The 15936-nt window shown below is 34.6% G+C and overlaps 1 protein-coding gene across 1 annotated transcript in view; it reads left to right on the forward strand.

Moving 5' to 3' along the window:
- Positions 1 to 11320, forward strand: part of LOC108759247 (uncharacterized) — a 13683-nt gene extending 2363 nt beyond the window's left edge. The window contains exon 2 of the mRNA XM_018504593.1: positions 10877 to 11320. Within this exon, the coding sequence (XP_018360095.1) occupies positions 10877 to 11307 (431 nt within the window). The 3' untranslated portion in view covers positions 11308 to 11320. The remainder of the gene's footprint in view (positions 1 to 10876) is intronic.
- The last annotated feature ends 4616 nt before the right edge of the window (positions 11321 to 15936 follow it).

Raw genomic sequence — 15936 nt, forward strand, 5'->3', positions numbered from 1 at the left:
TCTTAGAGTAAAATATAATCTGAGTCATTGGTATAAATCGAATTATCTACATTGTCAATATATTGCGAAATAATTATACAATATTTTTTAGAGCTCTGCGTACTTGCGGTGCATCTGGCATAGCACCAGCCCTTCTTCAAATTTGAGAAAATAAATTTTCTAAGGCATCCTATGTGACACGACTTGTTAGGAAAAAAATCATAATTTTGCTGGAAAACATATTCCGTTAAATTTATAATTGAAATTCAAGTCAATATTAAATCTGTATTGAGAGATTTCCAACCACCTTTTCCAATTTGCATGTTTTGAACTATATCAATGAAATCGTTTAAAAATTTTATTTTTTTAATTTTATTTTTTTTTGTTATAGATGTTTTCCTAACACGTGATGTGCATATTTCAATCCATTCATGAATTAGTTTTATGAACCAAGCAGTAGTTGACGCTTCAGGTGGTAAATATTTTAATCGTATTGCTGCTTCTGAGCCTCCACCTGTCCTAATACTAAAAAGTCTGATAAAAATAGCAGATCCTACATTCATTTTGGAAAATACAAAAATGATGACAATAACTCTTGAGAATGTCATAAATAAAAAACAAATAGATGGCTAATGAGAGTTTTTACTCGCGATAATTCATACGATAAAGAAATTTATTTCATTTTACGATAAGTCAGACGTTTCGGCTTTCCTTCGAGCCATCTTCAATGTATCTGAACCATACAATATAGAGCAACTTCTATGCTAAATGAGAAAGTGACCACTCATTCCATCTCCACTAATTCGTGACACAAGGTTGGCAAGTCTAGTGGCAACGATCGAAGATATATTCTATGTATAAAGAATAAAACGTTACCTCAATGTGTGATTGAAAAAAATGACAAATAAAACAAACGAGCCACTCACCCGCACAGCCATGTACAATTAATTAAAAATAAAAAAAATTCTGCAAAATGCCTTTATTTAAAATATCCATTTTGGAAAAGTTGTTCGAAAAGATATACATATATATATATATATATATAAAACTATTGCGAAAATTGCAAAATGGTACAGGACTTTTCGACTAGTTTAGTCCGCTCTACCTGCACACGAAATCTTTGTCGGTTGATCTAGGACACCCTATATAAAGGGTGTCAAATAAGTCACAGGACGGCTGAATACTTTCTCAAATAAGGTATTTTTGAAAAAGGTCAAGGTCATTTCTGAAGTAACTTTCAAGGAGGAATTCAACGATGACCTTCAATTTGACCTTGAGCTTGACCTTCAAGGTCATTTCAAGGTTAACTTTGTTTTTTTAAATAGAAACCTCCTTTTTTGACACCGGCAATCGAAAGAGCGGGAAATTTTACGTTCAGATTTGTACTTAAGTCACAGGTAGTGTTTGACTTTGATGGTCACTAATTTAAACTCGAGTAAGGTCTGGATATCTTTTGAAATAGAAGCTTTTCAATTTTTTTTGTAACGACCAAAACTAATAACTTTAACAAGACGTATTCATTTAGTAGGGGTGGCACCCAGTTGGACACGGCTCAATTGGACACGAGCCACTCACAGCGCTTGAGACTACAAAGCTCCTAAGCACCGGTCGCTGTGATTGGTAGTGTCTAATCGAGACGTGGTCAATCGGGATCACCCCATTTAGTAGTGACCTAGGGCATGACATTGAAGATGATCTTCAAGGTCATTTCAAGGTCAACTTTTTTTATTTACTTTTAGCATTACCCAGGAATAACGACGTGGACGAAAATCTATTTCCTTTGAGGTGCTTGATTAGTGTGAGTCCCCTCGCCTCTCACATTCGTGGTGCTTGATTAGCGTGAGTCCCCTCGCCTCTCATATTCGGGGTGCTTGATTAGTGTGAGTCCCCTCGGCTCTCACATTCGGGGTGCTTGATTAGCGTGTTTTCTTTCAAGATTCCCTCATGTTTTCTTTCAAGATTCGAAGTTCAGCGCAGATGTTCAAACTGCAAACCTTGAGCTTCTTGACAAAAAGCGTGTGTGTGCGTGCGTGTATGTGTATGGGAAGGAGAGAGTTAATCAATAACATTATTATTCATCAATAAATAGATTATTTGGATTCTGCTGCACTGGTCTTTGACCAGCATCTGTGTGTGACACACACACACACACACGCACGCACGCACGCACATACCAGAGAGGGTTTGGAGTCATTAAATACTACGGAAGTAAAAAATAGTCCTTACTTCTACTGACACAATTGCACGTATATTCGATCGAATCTAGACCTTTCAAGGCTTGTAGCGCGGAAACGGCTCACAGGATCATGATGAGCCTATTGAGACATGTTACGTCCTGAGTCGCGTGTTTTGTGTAATGCGATTTCGAGACGCGACATGGAATCGTGGGAGCGCGAGCGCGGAGCAGGACGCGCGGGGCGAAGCCTTAGCTTCGGGTGAGATTCGTTTTCCGGTATGTGTTTACGCGTTGAGGCAGGCTGCTGTCACTAGTGCCTTTGTTATAGGCACGAATTGAGTTATTATTTTGCTCGTGAGATATCTTTTATTATATCTAGCGTATGTTAAGCTTCCGTATTCCCTTTATTATGCACAGGAAGGAAATTAAAACAGAGAGGTAGAGGAATTGTCAGATAAAGCGCCCGTAGTACACGAAGGTGTACGAGGAATTGGTGAAGATATACAGATCTCTTTCCTGAGGGCAGCTGTGATACTTTCATCACACGCTTCACTCTATCTACACTCTCTGATTCCTGTGCGGGAAAGGGAGCAGGGAAGAATAATAAGGGCCTTAAGGGCAAAGAGTTTAACAGAAGTGTAAGGAGTTATAATTTTAATGTTGATACTACGCGGCTGATTATTTACTATCCGCGGTTTAGTGGTGACGAGCATCGGCCTCGTAGGCTTGCGGGCCGGTGCGATATATGAAGGGGACCGCTGCGGCGCGGACCGTAGTCTCGGTCGCCCTTGGTTCCTGGCCTTGGAGTCCTCCGCCACGTCCGTGGGAGGACTGCTTGTCGCGGGAGTCGTACTCGGTTCCCCTACCTCGGGTTCGCGTGTCCTAGTTCCCGGGTCGGTCTCTGCCCCCCAATAAGTAAAAGGGTTGAATTCTCCCTCCTCGCTGGGAGATCTCGCTGTAACGCCCTTAGATGAACGCGCCACCCTCCACGTTTCCCCTTGGGGCGTTTCTTCTTCGGCATCTATGTGCAGAAGAAGATTATACTTGATGAGGAGGTGAAAGAAGGGGGGGAGTACGGAGGACTCGACGCTGTAAAAGGCGCTCGTTTGAGCTCCGCAGGAGGCGAGCTTCGTCGTCGCTTTGGCACCGTTGAAGCTGAGGATGGGAGTAGCCCTTCAGACGCCGTGAAGGTGCACGATCGGGGCTGGATTTTAGGGAAGACGGAAGTGCCAGAGCGCTAGTTAAAGCGCTAGGAGAACTTATCGTGGTTATTTGGCGGGAAGAATGATGAGGAAAAATGAGGACGCGCGTCTTAAAGAGCTATGCTTTATATATGTTTGGCTTCGTGGCCCCTCGCGGAAAGGGGATGTTTTCGTCCACGTGCTATTGCGAAATTCTCTAGAACGCGTCGATCTTCTAATTAGTAATTTACTTTGTTAGTGATTAGGTTTTACTAGATTTGAACGCTATCTCGTTACGGGGGTCGCGATGTTCGTGTGATGTACTCGGTTGCCGCGTGCTGCAGCCTGGCGCGGCAGAACTTGTATATCTTGTCTGCGCGTTTTTTCATTGTAAGTTTCTGTATTGTTTCGGATCTTTTCGTTCTTTGTGCGCGTGGAATTCTGGTGTTTGTTTAAGGCTTTCTTTTAGTTATGTGCGCTTCGATTTTATTCGTGATGATTTCGTTCGTATTCTTATTCGTCTTTCCGCGAGACTGCAGTCGTCCCTTGCGACTGCGTCGAAGTCGGCTGTTGTATTCGCTATTTCCTATCCCGTGGCGGCGATGTTTATGCAAGAGAGTGCATTCCTTGAACGTTTTTATTGTTTAATGTCTGGCGTAGGTGCAGTGTGCGCGGCGTTCAATCACGACTGTTTCGGTGGCTTGGCCTATAGCTGTACGCGATTGTAGTCGGCACATATTATGTCTATTTGCTATATTCCGTGCTCACGCTCGCTTGGTAAAAGGACGGGGCGCTATACTGTAGGCACACCGGACGCTACAAGACATTTGAATGATGAAAACTACAATATATCCAAAAATGAGCCAAATCCGCCGAAAGACATTTTCCCATAAGAATGATGCGGGGTCCTTTAGGATACGCGACAGCGTCCGCTATTGCGCTTTTGAAATTCCTTGAGCGATGCTAAGATGGGCTCGACAATGCGCGACGCGTACTATTCTTATAAATCGTACGAATTAAAGAGTTCATAGTTTTTCGTACTGACACTTTTATTCGCTCGTTTATCACCTGATATAAATTCACCATTAAACACGATTTACTTTAATATAGTCACGTCTCTGCGTAACAATTTGCACATGCTCAAGCATAATTTCTCTCGCGTCTTCAAGAAACTCGCGAGGTTCGATGTGTCCAGAGTTTATTACCGCGTCGGTCAGTATACGGCTTTCGAACGCTGTATCTATCTCGCGCCATCTGAGTCCCGCGCTGTGCCCGGTACCCACTTGCATGAAACGTCCACGCACCGAATCCTTTAAACTTTCGAGTCGCGCGATACGAGCGGTCAACGATTGTCTAACACCGATCGGTAATCGCGGACGTTTAATGCTGCTTTGTCCCTCCAGTGATTCGATGAAATCGTTGCATCGTTGTTCCCGCGCAAGAAATTCTTTTCGCGTATTCAATTGAGTGGCTTGTTTCACCAGATTACGCTCCGTTTGCTCCATATTATAATATCCTCTTTTTCACAGACTTTTCATTAAAAAAGCTTTGAGAAAATGTATGTTTTTAGTCTATTATTGTATCTTTGACAAAACTTTCATAACACCTTGTATCACTGTGTGCAAATAGAACACATGTTACACGGCATTATTTGATAAAAAAAATCTTTGCATTTCGAACAAGAATAACCTTCGAGAATCGAACATACGTCGGTCTCATGTTTTCGAACGGCACGAAGACTTGAAAATTGGTCGTTTATTCTTACGATGCATGATGAGCAATATCTTCCATAACCATCAATGTAGTAGAACTCAATGCAGCACATCTTTTTCACAGGACGTAAGATATTTAGCTCGATTTAAATCTCGATATATTACATCAATTATATCATCATCGTTCTCCATGTCACTACCGAAACATGAATTATTTGACAGAGCATGATCTTCATCGGACATTTCCTGGTCAAACATTTCTTCATGTTGATTATTTATTTCTTCGTCCATCACTTCATTATCGTGAGGTACAAAATCCATTTTTCCATTAAGCATACACACACTGATATATTATAACACCGATATAACATTGAAGAAACTGCAAACTCGACTGCTAACTGCATGAGTGTAGCTTTTCGTTTTTATATACTATGGTTGTCACGTCATTTCTTTAATATGCTGCGTGTCTTAACTTGTTCTTAACGTGTTTGAACGTTTTCGAATGGCGATTTTATTGCAATTGCAGCGATACGCTAAAAATTCTTATTTGGAGATAGATGTACGTTATTGTTGGTGTAATAAGAAAAGGTTCGATTAAAAAGATTTGATATCTTTAAGATTGATCACTTTAGACAAACAAGGCTCGATATGGTCAGAGTACATTCTTGTGATACGTGTCACTCCAATGGATCCAGTCACTTAGTTTCCACTGCGGCTACCGTAGAAGAAACATCTGTGAGGGTATTATATAGGGATGTGCGATCTCGATCCGATCTTTTAAAAGATTCATCTTTTTGCAAAGAAAGATCGATTTTTTAATCGATTCGCCAGTATCCGATTTTAAGGTAGATCGATTCATTTAGTAAGAGATCGATCGTTCTTCGAAGCGTAATGGCGGATTCGGAAATTCAAGATATATTTTGATATCATTTCATTCCTGTTGTTCACTGAATGTTAAACAAGGATAAAATAATATCTGTATATACTCAGGTGATGTTTCTTAATGCTGTTGGCAGCCCTGCCCTGTAGTTGGTTCGTAACATTTCATCTTGGTCTCTTTCATTTCCTTGTTTTTACCTTTAACTATCATAGATTCTGTATCGTACTTACATCGTTTAACCGTTATCAGATTTGATTTTTATAAGTATAGGCATTTAAAAACTTAAAAAGTCGTACGTTTTCATATAATAATTTTTATCGTGATTTTGTTGCACTATTAAACAAATATAGTTTATAATATATACAATAAAACATTTTAACATTTTCTTTTAGATCTCTATTATTTTATTGAAAATTAGTTCTACATGTCGTGTTCCAAAGAATCTAAAGTTATAATATCTTTACTGTATCTACATTGCCTACATTTACACGCGTTATCAGTTAACATTAATCGGGTTTAATATCCGTAGTTACAACTAGTAATTACTACTGACAAAATGTATAAATAAATGCTAGTTAAATTCTAATTTATACCAATTGACACTGACAGTTGTCACCGGATTGAATTTATATACGATATTTTACCGATTTTATATTAGTAATTGATTTATGTCATAATTACAGATGTTAGATTGAACCTAGATTTTTATTTTAAATTAAAATTATTTTACTCGGAGGCAAATCAGAATCATGTTTTAATTGTTTTTGTTGAATTTTTACGATCCCAGTGAGAAATCATCAAATTGTCATCGATTCACCGTCTATTCCATTGACATTTCTCGTGAGATGTCACAAAAAAATTTTTAATTGAATCGATCTTCAATAGATCAATTCATTCAGCTCCGATTTTTAAATAGATCGATTTCAATCAATCCGATATTAATTCGTTTAAAAAATCGAATTAATGGAGATCGCACATCCTTAGTATTATATAGGGTGTTAGTTAAGTATGTTCCCAAACTCAACAAAGCGATTCTTTGGTTTATTTCAAGTAAAAAAGTTCATATAAACATGTGTCCTAAACGGCTTAGTTTCCGAAATAAAAAAATTTAAACGTGTAGTAATAATCTGTTTATTTGAAAGAAATACAACTTGAACTAGTCAAAAACTAGTCAAAAAAACAGAAAAACAAAAACAGGTTTCAGTTCTTCTGATGAAATAAAACAATTAGATGAATTATTGAAAAATCCACCTTGCGCCATGATACATCCATCGAGCCTTCTTCTCAAACATTGACGTACACGCTCAAAGATACCAGGTGTGTTACGTATTGCCTCGCATGAAGCAACTATTCCATACCTCAAATCATTCTCATTCTCAATTGGGATGGTATAAACCAATGATTTCAGATGCCCCCAAAGGAAATAATCCAAAGGATTTAAGTCTGGTGATCTAGGAGGCCAAGGTTGAGTTCCTACTCGACCTATCCAGCAATTATTGTACACTCTATCCAAATATTGACGAACTGTGATGCTGAAGTGGGCTGGAGCGCCATCATGCATGAACCACATTGTATGTCTCATCATTAGTGGCACTTCTTGTAAAAGTTGACGTAGATCTTCTTCAAGAAATTCCCGATATGATGCACCAAGTCTTAATGGAAGAAAGTAAGGCCCAATTAAGAAATCACCAACAATACCAACCCATACATTCAATGAAAATTGTTGTTGAAATCTCGATTCGACTATCGCGTGTGGGTTATCTTCACTCCATAAATGGTTATTATGAAAATTAATAATTGCGTTTCTGGAGAAGTTAGCCTCGTCAGTGAAGAGAATTTGAAATAAGAATTGAGGATTTTCTTCTAGTCTCTGAAGAATCCATCGAAAAAAAGCTAGTCTTTGTGGAAAATCGCATGGTAAAAGTCTCTGTACACGTTGAATGTGATAAGGATATAACTGTTGGTCTTTCAAAATTCTCCAGATGACATACCATAATTACTCACATTTAATGTCCTAGATATTTTCCTTTTGCTCGTTTCTGGATGTGCTTCGATTTCGTTAAGAACAGCTTCCTCTAGTACTGGTGTTCTAATTGTCATAGGCTTTCCAAGATCAATAGTATTCCTTACGAAAGAACCTTTTTCTCGAAGATAGCGGTGAATATTCGCAAATGTTTTATGACATGGTAAATTGCGTTGGGGATATCTTTCTGCATAAATACGCTTCGCCTTACATGAGTTACCATTTGCAAGACCGTAGGCAAAGTGCATATCTGCCATTTCAAAATTTGTAAACTTAGGTATGATGAAACCGATTTTGATGGATTGAAACAATTTGGTCCGAAAACGTACATACAAGCTAACTGACCCGCAGCAACATCAAGATTGAAGTCTATTTTTGATTTTGTGACTTTGACTTTGACTTTATCACTTTGTTTACGGTTATGCGAATAGTAACTCACATGAAACAAGGCATATTTATGCAGGAAGATATCTCCAACACAATTTATCGTTTCGTCAAACATTTGCGAACATTCACCTGTATTTCGGAAACTAAGTCGTTTATGACACATGTTTATATGGACTTTTTTACTTGAAATAAACCAAAGAATCGCTCTGTTGAGTTTGAGAACATGCTTAACTAACACCCTGTATATACTTTAAAACATTAATTGAGAGTTGTGAGTGTCTGTTACTCTGTGTAAAAAATGGATAAACCATATTGTTCGTCGATGATACATTTGATTAGCGGTAGAGAACTTGGATTGCGAAATGCGCTTATTTGCAATACTAATACATGGTGCTGTCAATTTAGATAATCGAATCAATTTAATTTTTAATACATTTATTTACTACGCGAGAACCTCGTATCCGACATCCTTCAATCATATCGCAACTATTCTTCGGAGTATAAAGTATCTAAAAAGAAAAAATCCCCACTTTGAGATATGTAAAAAAATGTGGAAGGGATCACTATTTTAAAGAAGAACCCGGACAACATTATTGCATCAGTCTCTCAGACGGATTCGACGGACAGCTATCGCTAAATTCTCCGAGAATAAATCTCAAGCTATGAACTATTACGTTCCGATTTAAGGTAATAGTTCATAGCTTGAGATTTTTTAATGAAGCACGCGGGGGATAGTAAGTTTGTGTCAATTACATAAAAAATTGTGGTAAATGCTCACCTTTACACAGTCCGCTCCAAATGACCTCAGAGTGATCTTGATCTTGACCCTCAAGGAGGTTAAAGTCACTGACCGCTTGTTATTCGTTAAAAAGTTATTAATGAAAATGTTTTTTGAATAATAAGTAATTCTTGAACTCATCCTTAATGTACCATGGTTGGGTTAGGATTAGGTTATTATGTCCTCATAGGTATTATTAATCTAACTGTAACCCAACTATGTAGGGGAAAGTGGGGGAACTGTGCGCAGCGGGTAATTGTGCGCATCCTGGTTTGGTACTTTTCCAATATATGAAGACATCACCGTGGCGAAATTTTTACGCAGGAAGTCGTTCTCTTAAGCTATAACTACAAAAGATACGACGTACATACATCACTAGCCAGAGAAATACAAAAAAGTGAAATTACATCTTTTCTTGATATTTTAGCATTCAAAAAATAAGGTGGTAAGACCATATTTTTAATTTGTTTGTTTAAAATTATATATGTTATTAAAATACGTTATTATGTTCATATTTTGAGCTGTTATTTATTAAGTTTGGTTAGGAATTGTTGAAGTAATCGTATTTCGTACCGAGTCAGGTCGCGGCGGGCAACTGTGCGCAAGCATTTTAAAATGCGCACAATTACCCATCTTTCATATACTGTATGACTAGCACTAGTTTTTTCGTTTCTTTTTGGCATTACTATTTTATTTTGCCATTTTATTTTGCCAAAGTCTATGTGCATTATTATTATATTAGTTTTGTATTTTTTCTTAATATATACAATGTACATTTAAAACATGTTTAATATATGTTTATATTGCAATATAATGAATGTATGTTCTGATTTCTATGTCAACATTCCACAATTCATTCATTTCTTACGACTTTTGTTTTGCGCATAATTACCCGACGCGCGAGAAATTTTTTCGCTTTTCCGTTTTTTCCTTTTTGCCTAATACAACCTTATGAATGAAAATCTGTTCAAGATAAGAATACGTAATGGTAGAAGAATGTTTATAGTTTCTATTTCCATATTTATATCACTTTGATCTTAGAAAACCATCCCAAGAAAACAAATATCCCTTAGGTGCACACACTTAATTCGCTTACATTACCATGATTTGGTTAGGATTATGTTATTATATCATGGAGCAACATGTTCACTCTGCTAAATCAGCAGACGAACTGTTATAGTGCTTCAACACAGCGTTGTTTCCTTATCAATGTTATTGTAGGTCATAATTCAAATATGTGTACAAATACAAAGGCAGCTCTACCTCCCCCCCTCTTTCAAGAGACGTATACGACTTCCATAATTGTATTGTTACACATAGGTTTCGAAATCTATTTTAAAGCAGAGAATTATCCTTTACATTTTATTCATTACTTGACGATACATCATTTAATGGATATAAAAAAAGAAGTCATTAATTTTAAAAATTATTATATGTCTATGGTATATGGTTGGGTTAAAGTTAGATTTTTAATACCCATGAGTATATAATAACCTAACTCTAACCCAACCATGGTACATCTCAAGAGTGAATTCAAAAATTATTTATTCTTCATAAAAACGTTTTCATTAATAACTTTTTTATGAATAACGAGCGATGGAAAAGGTCAGTGACTTTGATCTTATTGAGGATCAAGGTCAAGGTCATTCGGAGGTCATTTGGGGCGGGCTGTGAAGGTGAACATTTACCAAAATTTTGTGTACACATTTAACATATATACATTTTTTCCACGTATCGCTTACCTTATATTTCTTTTACAGGGTATCTTCTTAGTCAAAACCTCGCTTACATCTTGGGAAGGAGATACTCATTAACGCCTGCGGCTTATAAATATTTAGACATAAGAATTGTAGTGCTTGTATCCCATGTGGAAATTGCAATTGGTGATACTCGAGATAACCGCATAATCCTACCTCATGCAACATGGAAGGCATTCATCGACAGACGCGAGGATATTGAGCAGCTCCTGCGGTCTGTAATTACGCCACCATCCCTAACCATTCAAGGTCTGAATGTGGAATTTTGTAAACTGTATAGTACATATAAAGTAAAATTATCATTATGCAGTAAATTTTTGTATATAATGCCATCAACCTTGCTTTTTATGCTTGATCTCGAACCAGTGATGCAGGTCGGGCCGAGTTTCTGGCGCATGCGCGTCAAATATCAGTATTGTACTTGTTACCAGTAAATGGGAATTCATTAGTCGCCTACGTAAAATTTGTTAAAAATTTTTTTTAATTATAATATATTTTATACATTTTACATATATTACTTACAAACAAATTCACATATATTAAAAATATGACAATTTGCATTTAATAATAAAATATTAGCTGAAGAATAAGAGAAAAGTGTAAAATAATTTATGAAACAGTTTTTTTTATGTTAAAATATTTTATTTGGCAGAATTTCGTATCAACATTTGTTACAAGAGTAAGAGAAACTGCCAAAAATCTTACAAGTATTCGTAAAATAAATGGATATTTCTTTTTTTTTTTGCGTACGAGAGGAAAATCTTCGTATAACTCCTAATATTTAATTATAACAAAAATAAAATTTGAACAAACATAAATATAACAAAAATAAATATTTCACAAAATAATTATGTCACAAAAATTATTGCATTTTATATTATACTTTTAAATATAAAAATAAAAATTGTTAATTACGCATTTAAATATTGAAATGTCTTTAAATTAACTTAAAATCTAAAAACAACATAAATGATTAATAATATTAATAGTAATAACATGCAATATATGATTAATAATAATAATAATAATCATGACATAAAAATATAACGTTTTTAACAAGCATTAAAAATATTGGCTAGGTCTAACTTTAAACAAAATAATAATTAAAAAAATAAAAATAAAGTTATATCTCATCAAATCTTGTTTCGTCAGATTTACTCTTATATTCCCATAAATTTTGTGCATTATGCAGTTCTAAATGCCTAGGATCAGTTTTACATATAATTTTTTCTGTTTTACATCTGATGAGTTTGTTGTATGCAGTACATGTTGTTGTATTTTCCTGTTGGTAAGGAGCTAATTAACTATTTCTTAAAAATATTTTCATCTAGATGTAGCCATGAAGATTGGAATTCCCTAATCTTCCGTTTCTTTCCCTTTACACTATTGGTTATCATTGGTATAGGTCGTGTAAGTAATGTAGGAGAAATGTTTTGGCGCGCAGTTCTTGGCGGTTCTTCATAGGCGTAGGCTAGGTTAAGGTAAGATAAGTATATTATTTATTTATTTTATAATATGGATTTAATTGGAAAAGGAGCAATTAAGAAACGTAAGATTAGAGAATTCCAATCTTCATTGCTAGATGAGAATATTTTTAAGGGATGGTTGGCTCCTTCCCATCAAGAAAATACAGCAATGTGTACTGTAACAAACTCATCAGATGTGTTGTAAAACAGATTTAATTCGACACTCACAGACAGTCAAACATATCGAAAATGTATATATTAAAAAACCGATTGATCCAATTAGTGACAATAAATTAACAGAATTATCACATAAAGATAAAGTCAAACGATTTGAAATTAAATTAGCAGCATTTTATGCTGAACATAATATTGCTTTTCAAACTATTGAACACTTAATTCCACTAATGAAAGATATTTGTGTAGATCCTAAGGTTGTACAAGATGTTACATTGAGCCGAACTAAATGTTCAAATGTCGTTAAAGATATATTAGCTAAACGTGAAATTGAAAAAATTGTCGATAACTTACAATCTTCTAGATTTTCGATTTTAATCGACGAAAGTACAGATATTTTGGATACAAAATTATTGTTCGTTCTTATTCGGTATGTTTCTCCTTTAAATAAAAAAGTAATGACACAATTATTAGAATTAGTTTCTTTAGATGCTAAAGATTGTTCTGCTCGCAAACTATTCGAAGTTTTTGAAAATCTTTTAGAAGAAAAAAGAATTCCAATTAAGAATATAGTCGGGATAGCATGTGATAATGCATCGGTTATGATAGGACGCAATAATTCTTTTATGCAACATTTAAAATTAAAAGTCTCGCGATTAGTAACGTTAAATTATATTTGCCATTCCTCCGCAATTGTTGCCAGTAAAGCTTGCGAAAAATTGCCTTCATCTTGCGAAAATTTAATTAGAAGAGTATAGTACTTGACACGATCTCGAGTGGTTGCACACACAAATGCAAAGTATTTTATTTGACACATTGTTTGACATGTAAATTATATTAAATAGTGACCACTGTACATTCACGTTTTACTGGATTTATTGCTTTCAATTTATATGATACTATGGGATATCTAAAGACAAGGAGATGTTGCGACATGGACTTGATTCTAATTTGCATGGTTACACTTCTATATTAATAGTGGCCTTGAATCCTGAGATTTTTATACTAGTCAGCGATGTTGTTATAACTAATGTATGCACCTTTAATTGTCAATTAGTTTAAAAAAAGCGTTTAATAGGTTATATCTAGTATGTTATAGTTACGATCTTATAATTATGTTGCTTATTGTTTTTTATTAATCCGTGTATTTTGTGAACGATTGTTATACATTGAAAATGACTCAAACGCAGTCGAAACGTATGTACGATTTTTAATTATGATTATTATATTTGAATTTCTTATTATACATATATATTTACTGGTTCGATGCCCTTCTATTACTAATATAAATTAGAAGTATTTCCACTTATATTTCGAGCAGTGCGAAACGATGTGCAATTTTAGGAGAATTTCAAGAATTTTTCGAAGTGGAAAGGAATAAGTTATTAAAATTATATCAAATACTAGATGGCTCGTTTTAGAAAAGCGTGTTGTCAGAATTCTTTAAAATTGGACCGTATTACAAAATTATTTTATTTTAGCAGTAATTGAAGATAAATTAAAATCCGCCGAAGTTATTTTATCTCACTTAAACGATGACACTATCGAAGCATATTTTCTATTTTGAAAATACGTGTTAAATTTTTTCAATGGTTTTAATGTTTTGTTTCAATCTCGTAAAATTTTAATTCATAAATTATTTGAATGTAGCCAGCAATTGATTCGTCAATTGGCTCGAAATTTTATGACAATAAATTCATTAAAAGGTATTAGTAATTTAAATGTAGATGACGAACAAAATTTATTACATTTAGAAAATATACATGTTGGATTGGAATGTGAGAATCTTTTAGAATCATTACCTTTGGACAACAAATTATATTAACATGTGTAGATTTTTATAAAACGGCAGTTCGAGAAATGGTAAAACGCCGTACAAGGATCTCCTTTTTGAATATTTAACTTTCTTAGATCCAAAGATTGCTCTTTATGATGAAAATAGAACAAAAATTAAAGCTTCAATTCATATTGCTACAATTGTAGAAGACGTTACTAAATTAGATTTTGAATGGCAAATTTTATCTTCCACTTTTAATGATGAACAAAAAAATGAATTAGCTGCTTTAGAAATTGATGTAATGTGGGGCAAAATAGTAGAATATAAAGATATTAATGATGAAAAAATATTTCCTAATTTAAAGTTATTAGTCGAAGTAGTACTCTCTCTTCCTCATTCTAATGCCGAGGCCGAACGAATTTTTTCTATAGTTACAGACGTCGAAAATAAAAAAGAAACCGATTATCTAACGATACTGTTTCTGCAATTTGCATAGTTCGGTCAAGCATTCAAGCAGAAAATATTGAATGTTAAAATTTTAAAATTGATCCTAGGCATTTAGAACTGCATAATGGCCAAAATTTATGGAAACATAAGGATAAATCTGATGAAACAAGATCTGATGAGACATAATTTTGCTTTTATTTTTTTAATTATTTTGCTTAGTCATACATCTAGCCGATATTTTTTGATGCATGTTAGAATCTTTATATTTTTATTGTATGATTATTATTATTATTATTTATATACTGCATGTTATTATGTTATCATTTATTGGATGTTATTATCATTAATATTACTAATAATTTATGTTTTTTCCAGATTTTAATTTAATTTTTAAAACTCTTGATTATTGAAATGATTAGAAGAAGTATAAAATGCAGTAATTTTTTTGTGATATAATGAAATATTTATTTTTGTTATTGCGAGAGATTTCAATTTTATTTTTGTTATTAATAAGTATCTTTTTAAGGGGGGTTTTTAGCGGATAGGCGGCCTGAGTAGTGTTCCCTTGTGGATACACTCTGGTTGAATCCCGTACACCGGGAGGCTCGTGTTCCGGGCGTCTTCCCTTCACGGGGTTATAACTAACTTCAGTTATACACCCGTGTAGGGGCTATGCGAAGATTTTCCCCTCCAACGCAAAAAAAAGGAAATATATATTTATTTTACGAATACTTGTAAGATTTTTGGTAGTTTCTCTTACCCTTGTAAGAAATGTTGGTACGAAATTCTGCCAAATAAAATATTTTAATATAAAAAAATTGTTTCATAAATTATTTTACACTTTTCTCTTATTCTTCAGCTAATATTTTATTATTAAATGCAAATTGTCATATTTTTAATATTTGTGAATTTGTTTGTAAGTAATATACACTGCTCAAAAAAATTATGGCATAGAAAAATTATGGGCAAAAATTGGCCAATTTTGACTAACGATAACTTTGCGAAAAATTATCGTAGGATAACGGTTTTTTTTTAAATTAAAGCTTGAAATCTCTTCTTTAAGACGCTGATTTTAAGATTGATGCACCCTTGCCATTGTAACTCTAAAAAATATGAGGGTGTGTTTGTCACATTGAAAATTGCAAAGTTTAACGAAACGTACGGACTTTGTAAAATTTTTTTAGGGAATGCCGTATGCA

Source organism: Trachymyrmex cornetzi, unplaced genomic scaffold (assembly GCF_001594075.2).
Source record: "Trachymyrmex cornetzi isolate Tcor2-1 unplaced genomic scaffold, Tcor1.1 scaffold175, whole genome shotgun sequence".
NCBI classification, from domain to species: Eukaryota; Metazoa; Arthropoda; class Insecta; order Hymenoptera; family Formicidae; genus Trachymyrmex; species Trachymyrmex cornetzi.